General features: G+C 26.8%; 2 protein-coding genes across 12 annotated transcripts in view; both read right to left on the reverse strand.

Annotated features, from left to right (window-relative positions):
* Window positions 1-7,512, reverse strand: part of LOC102679095 (dual oxidase) — a 14,710-nt gene extending 7,198 nt beyond the window's left edge. The window contains exons 1-6 of one of the 9 annotated variants that reach the window (XM_006609741.2): window positions 7,069-7,512; window positions 6,209-6,387; window positions 5,007-5,087; window positions 3,900-4,061; window positions 1,412-1,599; window positions 9-213 (exon numbers count right to left, since the gene is read on the reverse strand). In XM_006609741.2, the coding sequence (XP_006609804.1) occupies window positions 9-213; window positions 1,412-1,599; window positions 3,900-4,061; window positions 5,007-5,087; window positions 6,209-6,387; window positions 7,069-7,415 (1,162 nt within the window). In that variant the 5' untranslated portion in view covers window positions 7,416-7,512. Of the gene's footprint in view, window positions 1-8; window positions 236-1,411; window positions 1,600-3,899; window positions 4,062-5,006; window positions 5,088-6,208; window positions 6,452-6,485 lie in introns of those variants that run through there. The other 8 variants (XM_006609742.2, XM_006609744.2, XM_006609747.2 and 5 more) reach the window with 8 other exon arrangements.
* Window positions 7,513-9,382: 1,870 nt separating this feature from the next.
* LOC102679938 (ras guanine nucleotide exchange factor P) overlaps window positions 9,383-12,476 on the reverse strand; it is an 8,110-nt gene continuing 5,016 nt past the window's right edge. For all 3 annotated transcript variants that reach the window (XM_006609751.2, XM_006609750.2, XM_006609752.2), the window contains 6 exons: window positions 11,945-12,173; window positions 11,342-11,573; window positions 11,104-11,222; window positions 10,871-11,014; window positions 10,493-10,621; window positions 9,383-10,381 (listed from right to left, as the gene is read on the reverse strand). In XM_006609751.2, coding sequence (XP_006609814.1) covers window positions 10,151-10,381; window positions 10,493-10,621; window positions 10,871-11,014; window positions 11,104-11,222; window positions 11,342-11,573; window positions 11,945-12,173 — 1,084 coding nt within the window. In that variant the 3' untranslated portion in view covers window positions 9,383-10,150. The remainder of the gene's footprint in view (window positions 10,382-10,492; window positions 10,622-10,870; window positions 11,015-11,103; window positions 11,223-11,341; window positions 11,574-11,944; window positions 12,174-12,476) is intronic.

Consider the following 12,476-nt stretch of genomic DNA (forward strand, 5'->3'; position numbering starts at 1 on the left):
AAACTCACGATAAAGGCGTTCCGGGCTGAGCATTCTCATAACGTGTGGAACAGCATGATTGAAAAGTGGGGCACGCATCGTGTTCCTTACAGGGAATTTCCTGGTTGGTTCCATGAGGAGGCTCCCATTTTTAAACGATCTCATAGTATTGGCCCATGCTTCACTGCTCGAATAAACGAAGCTACCATCGATCCAGCTCGTCACTTTGTTTATCTGCAACCTCACGTATTCAGAGCTACTTTTCACGATTTATTTCCCAGCATTGAACGATTTTCGATACTCATAAGATTCGTTTACTCTCATATAATTGATTCAAAAGCAATTTCACTTTCAATTTCATGTGAAATTCGATTGAAATTTGAGCGAAACAGTGTTTTAATTATTTCATGATTTATTTATTTAGAATATGTAATATAATTAAAATTATATTGTTTAATATTAAAAGATTTAAACGTATCGAAAATAAGATTTCAAAAAAAGAAATTATCTTATGAAAGATTCAATCATGAGGGACCAGCATGGGGGTCCAAAGTGTTGAAAATATAAAACATAATACAGAAGATAAGGAAATTTTGTATAATATGCAAAAATATATAAATTATACATGAAGAAGATAAAAAAAAAATCTGTTTAAATTTTATTCTCTTAATTATGTTTAATAATAAAAATAAACGAGTAGAAATTCTATATTAGAATTCTATATTAGAAATGAAAAAGTTTCTATAAATTCATATTGAATTATATTATATTTATTTATTTATAGTATTAAAAGCATATACGTGACATGTTTTCTCATGAAAAATGTTCGATGTGCTTTGGTCAGTAATTATGTGATACGCTGAAAGAAAGGGTAAGAAACAGCTTACAGAGCTCTTAATGACCATTACTTTCTCCATCGTTAAAAATAACTCATCTTGTTTCAGAAACAGGTCGTATAAATTTTTTATAAAATCTTTAACTTTTCATTCTTCTTTAATAATTCCATTTTAGTATACTTCTGGGAATTTTTATGAAATAATTCAGAAATTTAACAATCATGAAAAACTACAATAAAAGTACAATTCGAAACGAAAATAAATTGCATCATTTAATTTTATTATTATTTAAAAAGATACTACGATAAAATTCTTTTTCTTTAAAACTTTCACAATGTTTGTAATAAAATATTCAAATTAAATTTAAATTAAATTCAAGATTCTCTTCCTTTTAATAACATCACTAGCCATTCAAATTCCACCCAATTATTTCTCTCTAAATAAATTAAAAATAATAAAACTATTTTCCAATTAAAATAAAAAAAAGAACGACTTATACTAGCAATTATCTTAAATAATTCAAAAACAACGCATGGATAAAATTATCTCCCGGAAAGAAAAGAGAATAAATCGGATCAGGGAAAGCAAGAAATTACCTGTTCACGAGGGCTATTAGGGCTGCGTCCGGTTTGTCGATCGTAATCCGCCCGACGGAAGGGAATGTACTTGTTACCTTGGCACTCCTTGTCGAAAACCGGATCACATTTGTCCACGTCGATTCGATGGTACTCTATGGGGCAGCCACTTTCGCTGGCCATGATTATCTCCGACGTGACCAGTTGCCCTGAAACGATTCCGTATGCGGTATTCGATGTACACCGATCGAGGTATTTATTGCTTTCAAGGAAGCGAAGTTGCAAACGCCGGGACCGGTTCTACTCGAAGGATTTACTTTTTCTCCGGTCGCTTCCGTACCATTACTGGTCGCCAATAAAAAATAAAAAAAAAAGAAAAAATCGACACGGATGGAATCCAGAAGACTGGCCCAGTTTTTACTTTCCGCCTCTTTCGAGAATCGGCCGCGCTTTTCCCTGTCGAGTCTCACCATGTTTGTTCATTCCACTTTAACGCGTGATGCCCCACATTTTCGGGGCAAAGTGGAGGACACGTGAGATTATTCACGTTTTATTTCGAATTATATTTAAAAGAATTTTACATTCTCGTTTTTTCATTTTATTTTTATCTTTATATCTTTCCTTTATTTTATATAAATATAAATATAAGATCTATCGATAATTGAAATTCATAAGTTTTGAGAAACGATTTTTTAAACGATTTTACGTGCATGAAAATGTTTTTATTACATTAACAAAATTAATGTTGATTTTAAATTTAGCTATTCAGAAATGCGTTATTTATATTATATAAAAATTATATATTTTTGTAATATTATTTTTATTAATCTTGATCATTTATGTACAATAGATTTAACTTGAAATTTACTTATTTAATTTAATATGTTTACTTTTTTAGATAATCATTTTCTTTTGTTCTGTTCACGTGTTTCAACAATGAGTAAGAACTAAAAAATCATCGTAAAAGAATTTATAATTTGTGATTTATTTTTTTATGATTAATTTCTAAAAGTATTTTTTTAATCTTAAAGAAATGAAATCTTAAGAATATTGATTCTAAACTTGAATTATATTAAATAAGATTTAAATGAGATTTAGTAAGAGAGTCTCTTAATAACTCAAGAGATTAATTAAGCTCTCAAATATTTATTAAATGTTGATAAGCAAGTATATTTGATAAATTTGAAGATTTTAAAAAGAAGAAGATTTGCAAATTAAGAAAACGATTATTCAAAAAATCATTTGATCATAATATTATATATTTCCAGAAAAAAGAACTTGATTTATAATTTTACATCTTTGTTGCAATTATTATATTCCAATGCAGAAATTGTATCTGCCTACTCAATTCTAATTTTACCATAATACTTGATAAACTGGAAAATGATGATTATAAGTTGCCAAGATAATCATAATAACATAAAATCATAAAATAGATATGGTAAATCTATTGAAAAGTAATAAAATCAAAATTTGTTTAAGCGCACGTGTGCGTGATGAATTTTTCTGATAGATCTTACCAAAAAAGAATTTTCTTTTAAAAATGTATTAATAATATATTTCTATTTTTTTTAAAATATCATTGTCATTTTTTTTAAAATCTATTTCTATATATTATAAAATTTATTCTATATATTATAAATTTATATTTCTATATATTATAAAGCAATTTTAAAAATTTTAAAAATTAATCTTCTCAATTTCTTAGAGTGATTTTTATTTTCATAATCACTCATAATCATATATAGTATGTACATTTATATTTCAAATAAAAATGGATCTTATTTTCTATATTTATCTTCTTTAACATGAAAATATATTTATATAAATTATCCACTAAATTAATAATATTTCCTAATTTGAATAACATGAACCAATTTCATTATATTCACGCTATTACGGATTTTAGCGTGAAAAGTAGATCAAAAAGTTCCTTGCACCTCATGCTATTCCAACACTCAGACACGTTACAGTTTGCGCAATATTGTAATACGGATATTCGAATAGGTGCAGCCATGGTAATTTTTTTTTCCTAATTTTACAATTCTATTAATAATATTCTATTATTATCTGACTATTTTATTTATTTTAAATGTTTGCAAATGCTAATTCTTTATATCATCGAAAATTTACAAATTTAAATATACTATTTGAATAAGTGATAGAATAATAATAATTAAAAATAATAATTATTCTATAAAAATATAAGTATATTTTCTTCAAATGAAATAAATATAAAAAAGTTATTTAAGATCCATAATCATTTGAATATTCTTATTCTTTCAAACTATTAAAATCTTTCATTTAAATATTCTATTCTTATTCTTTCAAATTATTAAAAATATTATATTAATTTATTTTAATATTTGTAAGCATATGTATTTTTCTTTTTAATTCAATTTTACTCATAATTATTTATAATTATTAATTAGCTAAAATTAGAAACAACATTTATATCATTTCTCTATCCTATAATTATTTTTAAAAAATTTCCAGCTTTGATTCTTACCAAAGAACGCAAATAGTGCTGTCCTATTTTTAACGGATGGCAGACCATCGTCACCCTGCATGAAAAGCTGACTAAGCTTCCTTGGAGACGGTCTATCCTGGCCAGCCAACATATAAACTCCATCAGAATAAGCTGCTGGCATCTTTCGTATCAGCCTGCTGTCTACGGATGTAAGAAACATGTTAAGTCTATTACTTAAAATGACTTTTATTTAAAATTACATTTTGTTATAAGTTTTTATCTATCGAATTATAAATATAATTTATTTAACATTAAATTTTATTATTATTATACATATATTAATAGAATTTCATCTCGATATTATGCTAAGCATTGTGTAAGACACAATGTAGCTTAAAAAATAATGGATATTCATGCAATTATAATAATTGGATTTATTATCAATTATAATAATCCAATATTATTATAAAAATATATCTAATATAGAAAAAAAAAGAGATCTTGCTAAAATTATTAATTTATAATTATTTTTTTTCACATAAAATATATAATTATTAGATAATATCATAACAAAATTTTATTTATTTTTTTTTTATTCATTTATATATTTCTATTTAAATATTTCTATTTAAATTATTTATTTATTTTATTTATTATTATTTATATTTATTTTATGTTTTAGAAATATTTTTTAAAATGTGATTACTATTATAATTCATGTTAAATAGATACATTGATAGTAGATATGATCGAGGGACAAAATGATTTTCATGTTTAAAGAACCATAACATTTTTGTCGAACTAATCACATTCTTTCTCTGTTAAAATTTTTATTGGCTATTTTATACCGACCTATATTGAAACAAAATAGTAACTTTTTTCACGTTTCACTCTATGCACTATTGGTTTTACATGCTATTGCAATTCGAGTCGCATCACAATGTCAACAAAAAATATTCGTGATAATTCGTTATCATTGATAATTACTGTGTTTAACTATATCTTAAATTGTAATAATTTTCAATGCATTACAGATGCATTATTTTAAGTAAAACAAATTTAAACAAAGCAATAAAACTAAACAAATCAACACACGTGTGCTTGTCGTTGACAAAATAATAAAGCAATGCTATTTGAACTACTTGCCAATCGATCCCCAATCCGGATGAGCCAGATTGTTGTACCATCCATCGTACCTCTGTTTATCTGCATAACTGTGCACTACTCCTGCAATATGAGAAAATATTATTTATAATCATAATCAACAAGAAAATATAAATTTTTATCAATAAAATTTAAAAATTATTTTTAAAATCTTTTTTTAAAATCGATCATCATAAAGAATTCAATTCAATTCTTATGGCAGTTATTTAATTAGTGAAAATCTTTAATTAAATAAATCAAAAAAATTTCTAATATATAATGAATCATCGTAATATAAAATTTCTAATATATAATGGATAGCCATTGGAATATGAATTATTTCTTAGAATCATGAAATTTTTAAAAAAGAAAAGACGAAATTATTCGTTTATTTTTATCACTATTTCTGAAAAGATTGATTCGTTAGTTTAGACATGTAACATGATAATTGTTTAAACAGACATTTAGACAGACTATGCACATAAATTATTCTTTAGCTACAGAGAAGATCGCGGCTCAGATATTTAAACAGATCCGGCTATCAACGTTTAATTTACGATCGACGAAGTTTCGTATTTATTAATTACAAATGAATGTGCAAAGATTGAGAATTAATATATTATTAACATTGTTATTAGAACTACTTTTAATTTGCTTTATTTAGAGCTTGTGACAAAAATTAAATAAAAATTCTTTTAACTGTAAAAATTAAATACTTATTCATATGACACAATCAAAATCAACATATGTTTTAACTAATACTAATAAACTAATAATCTAATATATCATTCATTTTCAAAATTAGTATATGTACTAACAAAGAAGATTAAGAATTAATATTTAATTTAAAATTCTGTTCCCAAATTCTGTTTTCATTTAGATTTTTATATTATAGATTTTAGACAATCAAGATAAAAAACAATCTGAATATTTGTTTCAAAACTAAATCAATTATTTCTATAAAAAATACAAAAAAATTCTATTTCATTTCAAATAGATCTACTTCTAATGTGTCAATACTAAAAAATGATCTATCATTGTTCCAATTAAAAGATACTAAAAAAAAACCTCTCTGATGAAACATCGTTGCTCTATATTTTCACTTTTAGTACACTTTCGTCTTGAACTTGTTTGAGCGCATAACGGAATCGCATGCGTACACTAAGCGATTCAACATCATAAAGTAAAAGTCATGAGCATTGTACCGGTCTTAATAGGCAGGACGATCCAAAGTAGCCAGATTAACAGAAAGATCCAGTTTGAATCTGATCTCGGTGGTCGTCGTCGTGTCATTGTCAGCAAATCAGCAACACGCACCCGTGCATTTCTTTTAATGTTTTCGTTTATCACCACTTGGTCCCGCTTCTGGCACACTAAACAATCACTATTATCCGATGCTTTAGATACAAATTCTATCGAAGGAATGCATATCCCGGTGAAATATGTTTCTGCTTTGGTAGAACGATCTGTAAGTATACTAACGTGTAGAAGAGGAACAGTTATGAGGAAGACATATAAGATGAGACACGCACCGCGACAGAGACAAATGTTTAAAAAATTGTTGACGAAGAAGAATTGAGATTGAAAGAAGAAAAAAAAAAGGAGAGCGACGAAATGACACTTTCCGTGTCGTGGATATACTGTCGTGGATATGCCACCGTGTGTCTGTAACCGGGCTATCACGGAGAACAGAGACAACACGTGCAATATACGGATGAAAGAAAAAGAATCGAGGTCCGTTCGCTCTGGCTCTCAGGGTATGCCTCGTGTCTGGTGGCTTCGAGCAGGATTCCCCCCACTGCGAGGACATCGAGAACGGTGAGCGAGGGTACACCTCATACTCAAGTGGTTTGGGCCAAGAGCGCTCGGCCTATTGCCTGTGTGTTGTATAGCCGTTCTTGGATACGTGGTGAAAGTCGCCGGCCTATTTGTTTCGTTACCGCGAACGCGCTATCTTTCTTTCTCTTTTCCTCCATTTAACATTATGCATGTATTTCTTTCTCTTTCTCTTCATCTCTTTCTATCTTTCTTCTTCTTTCAAATGCTCTGTCTTATTCTCCTCTACACTCCTCCACTCTCGTCTTCTCGTCCTTGTCGTCTCTTCACCTCTTCCCATGATTCGTTCACCGTATACATCGCGATGTGTACTGATGACGACGTCACCGCCACCGCAGGCACAGGCCTAGTTTTCGAATACGCGGCACCGATTACCCAAGGCGAAACCTCTCTCGGTTCTCTGACCTGAGTTTTCAAGGTCGATGACGGGACGTCTCTCCTACGGATACCAGTAGAGAACATCCTGGCAGCGACGAAATTTACAAGTTGGAATACAAGCATTTCGTGTTCTGCTTCTTTGATTCCGGACGTAAAACCTGGGACAAATATGGAGGACAATAGACGTGACCTTGACATGAGTATATTGCTTGATGATTATAAAACATATGATCTAAAGTTAATTAGAACATTAATATAATTATATAATTTTAAAGATACTAACGTGTAATTTGAGATATCTTTCGAGACTTGAGAATCTCAAAATCCTATTTAAGTCTGTAAAGTTTAAAATTAATTGTTTCTTTTAAAATGAATATTAAGTAAAAATAATTAGAATTTAATACCGTATAATTTTGATTAAGGGAATAGAATATCAATTTGCATCTCAAAGTTTTATACTTTCTAAATGTGATTAATGTAATTAGATGTATATTTAATGTTTCAATTTAAAAAATTAAAAATTTTTCATTTTTTTCATTTTAAATAATTCCATAAATTGAAGAAATGATATAAAATAAATATTAGTTATATTAAATAGGTTGAAATATCTGTAACTATAAAATATTTTTAAAACTTTACTTTTTATTTACTTTTTAAAAATCTTATATAGTATATTATATATTAATATTTAATTAACAAGATAAAGTAAGAATAATTCAAATAATCCATGTTTTGTAATATAATAATTCATGTTTTCTTATTTAATTTTTCTGAATAAAATACAAAAAAAATTTATTCTTAATCTTTTTAATAACTTCAGTAATTTCTAGTCAAATAAATTCTTAATTTTTTTCTTCAAAAACATAAAACAAATATTTCAATAGCATTATGAATGCAGATGTATGCTGAAAGAAAGATGATTTATCGAACATGTATTTATTATTATTTATTTTATTGATTATACTGTTAGAAATAAGTTTTAAAAATACCTGACCAAAGATTTTTGCACATCATAAAATATTAATTTTATATCTCTATGAATTTTCCTGTAAATTTTAAATTTCTAAAGGATTTTTGAAATGAAATTCTTTCGTTAATAATATTTTTAAATGCAAACTCACACATTAAATTAAATATATATTTGTTTCCTATTCTTTACACCAAACAATTGTTTCACACCAATGAAAAAATAATTGTATTATCTTGATAATATTATGTGTTCTTTCTTTATTTGAAAACAATTACACAAATATGTATTTTTTTCTTGTTTTATAGCACATATATAATTAGCTAAAAAAAAACAGAAAAATTATATATGTCAACATTATACTTGTCATAAGATTTTATAACTTTTATAATATTTATTTTTGAATAATGTATATAGATTTTAAAATATATAAAATCTTCAAAAATTTTAATAAAAATAATATTTATAAATATTTAAAATAACATATATAAAAAAAAATATGAATAATGAATTAACTCGCAAAGAAATCTCCACTCCAGCTACCAGACGATTTTTATCGCCCTTGGCACAAATCAGCAAAGGAGATTGCATTTCGAAAAGCAGATCAGACATATTCCTTATTGAGAATATATGTCACGTTAAGTTCTTTTCTGCTTAACTGCTCTCATCCAAAAAGCTCTTCATTTCTATGATAAATATATAGCCAATTTACCAACAGTCTTTAATTTATAAACAATCACAGAAAAAAATGTATGTCTTTGATATATTATTTGTCTAGGAAATTATATCTGAAATTAAAATCAATATTAATACAAAGGATAAAAAATAATTAATAAGAAGCAAACGCCTTAGAACGAAAAAATTTTTGTACCTGTATTTTAATCTGTAAATCACATTCATATTCACTATTTTTTTCGAATAGTTTGCATACATGTAAAAAAAAAATGTTCAACTACAGATTTTAATGCATCCAGAACACACCGGAAGATTGTTTAACATCAGTTTTTTACCCATCACTTTATTCCACACTTTTAAGAAAAAAACCATATAGATTATTGCAAACATTCAAATCGTTCCACATAAGGGTCGTTTTTATAATATAATCGTTCGACGAGTTCGACGGCAATATCACTCATTCGATTCGTTTTTATTTTTTATCTTATATCTTTTTTAAGATGCTTCGTATACTAGTATCGTATTTACGGAAAAAGCCGAGGAAAATTCGAAGTAAAATATCTCTATCGTAATTCGTGATTATCCATGTTTTTTTGATTCTCTGATGATGACATATTTTTCTTTTTTCAAATATCTATTCTGTTAAATCATTCGTTCATTACATATATACACATTTAATTCTCAAGGTTTTTATGAATTTATTTGTCCTTTAAAATTCAAACTTCGCGGTAATTAACACGATAATTCGGACAAATAATATACCAATTTTAATTGGTTTCTGATTTAATTCATTGACTTTCTAATGAAATATTTTTAATTTGAAATCATAGAAAATACGAACGAGTTCTATCATCATGTCAATGGATAGACGTCCAAGTTTATTTATACGAATGAAATAATCAATTGTAAAAAATCAAACATAGATTGACATTTCTCGCAACGAAGTTCATCGTAAATCACTTCTTGCAGAATTGCACAAGGCACAGTCATTTTTTGTAGTAACAACGAGATCATGGTTATTCGTATTTTGTCGATTGACGCATCAATCGTTAATACTACATTATGACTACATTATGAGGCATTAATTAAAAAAAAAATTTCACAAAAACGTATCATAAACGGCTTAGCCTATTACTTTTTAGAACCGTTTATTACACGTTTAATACTCCACTTTATAATTGCGTGAAGTATTAAAATATAGCTCTTAATTAATTTAAAATGGTTAAAAAATTGTCAACGTATCATTACAGAAAATCAATGAACGGACGGAGAAATTGAAAAGATAGAAACATCATTTCGAAGTTGATCCAGGATAATAATAAACAACTGCTGGTGCTGGAAGTTGCCAATGTGCAGCATGAAGTTCGATCAGTTGTAAAAGGGTTTTTCTGACTGACGGTAATATCGTATCTTCCGCGAGAAAAGCATCTCTTAAACTTCCAAGTAATTGCTGTAATTGGACTGGTAATTCAGCATCCAAATCTTTGCCGATACATGTTAAGATGAAAAACAAGCAGTCAGTCTTTAACACATGAAAAAAACAATTATTTTTTTTATCATACCAAGATATTAAATAATGAGAATATTTTGTATTATTTTAATTATGTATGTAATACTTATGTATTAAACTTACTTCAGCTAAAGAATTTACAACTGGAGGTTGCAAACAATCTTGACAACATTTCCAAAGCAATGTGAGAAGAACACGTCCGGGAGGAACACCCTCCTGTTGTGTCTTTAATTGAAGCTGCCTTCGTTTTAGCTATAACCAAAATCATCCATATGGATGAGGATAGATATGTGAGCATAATCAATCATTTTGACTCATAAATAGCAAAAAGTTTATTGATTTGATGCAACTAATATTATGAAATATAATAATTTCAAATAATTTTAAATAAAATAATTTAAAAATTATGATGGATAAAAATCATTTAAATTATATTATGGATTTTCGTGAGTCAAAAATCTATTAATAGTTAATTTACAAGATAAAAAAAATTTATTCTACCTGACAATACATCTCGTTCAAGAATGTCATGAAAGCGGAATAACGATGATAACTGGATCCATCATAAAGTATTTTAACTCGATCTTGATACCACTGTTGACATGTATTTAATAAGGATTCCAAGAAAGTTTCTTTACTTTCTTTCTACATTAAAAAAATAATATGATAATCATAAATTTGAAATTTGTCTTAATTAATAGTATAATATTTTATAATAGTGTAAATATAACAACCTCAATAATAGTGATACAAATTTTCGCTGCAGGTTCAGCATACTTCCGGTTCTCGACAACTCTCTCCAAAATATGTCGTACAAGTTCCATTAAAGCTCGAGCATTCAATAAATTCGGATCTAAATTTAAAAAAAATAATTAAAAATTCTTTAATTTCAATTAAGAAATATAAATATTATAATAAGAATAAGAATAAATATTAAATTTAAAATTATATCTTTTAATTTTTTATAATTACCTTCAATAGCTTTTAGAAGTGTATCTTGAATCACTGTTGGAAATTTCCCGAGTTCAGATGCGTCTGAAATATTTACCGCCTTTGCAGCCAATACATCAGCTGCATTCAAACTTTTGGATCGTTTCAATCCATAAGTAGAGACAAAGGATAATGATTTTATAAGTCTGCCAGGTTTAGCTGTGTTCAGTTTGACATCATTTTGATCTACATTGAAGTGGACTCTACCTGAACCCTGTTTCATAACATGTGTTTAGCATACTTTCACGTTCATCCTACGCATGTTTATGTTTCAAGGTTTTTTACAATCTTAAAGGCAATTAAATATTTTATGTCATTATATAAATATAACAATAAATTAAATCTATATAAAAATTATTTTTTTATAAGAAGATAATACTAAAAAATATATTTAATATTTTATATTTTATATTCTACATTTCTCATAATATTTCAATTTTTATATTATTTATTTTTTGGGATTTTTTCATCTATCTTTTTATTATTTTTCTTATTATTATAGTATTTTCTTTTTTTAAAAAAGTTATTTTCCAAGTTCTATCAATAAACAATTAATATTATTTTGTAAAAAAAATCTATGATTACATGTAATATATTTCCACTTGATGCCGAGGTATCGAGTGGATGTGACTGTCGTAAAGCAGAGCCCGTTGAATGATGACTACTCTGAGAGTGACGTGATGTCTGGTGATGTTGCTGAAGAGTATGTTGTATTTGTTGTTGCTGTTGAGCATAAAGATATCGATGTACGTTTCCACTTGATTTGCTGTGTTGCAAATAATATGGAGATCGCTCTGAAGCATTTGTCCGAGATCTGAATCAAAATCATTAAATATTAATCATTCTTAATGGAAATATTAATATATATTAATTTTTTTTATATTTTTGATCTTTTAAAACTATAAGGATTAAAGAAAGTTATAAGAACTTAAAAAAAAGATACTTTGTTTCAAATATGTTATATTTAAATTCAAATAGAAATATAGAAATAAAAAATAATTTTTTTTTTTAAAACATGAAAAAGCACATTTTTTTTATATATATAAAATACTGTAAATAATTTAATATATTATTTATAATATTTATTATTTATATTATATTTACATAAATAATAATA

Source organism: Apis dorsata, unplaced genomic scaffold, assembly GCF_000469605.1.
Source record: "Apis dorsata unplaced genomic scaffold, Apis dorsata 1.3 scaffold_59, whole genome shotgun sequence".
In the NCBI taxonomy this organism is placed as follows: Eukaryota; Metazoa; Arthropoda; class Insecta; order Hymenoptera; family Apidae; genus Apis; species Apis dorsata.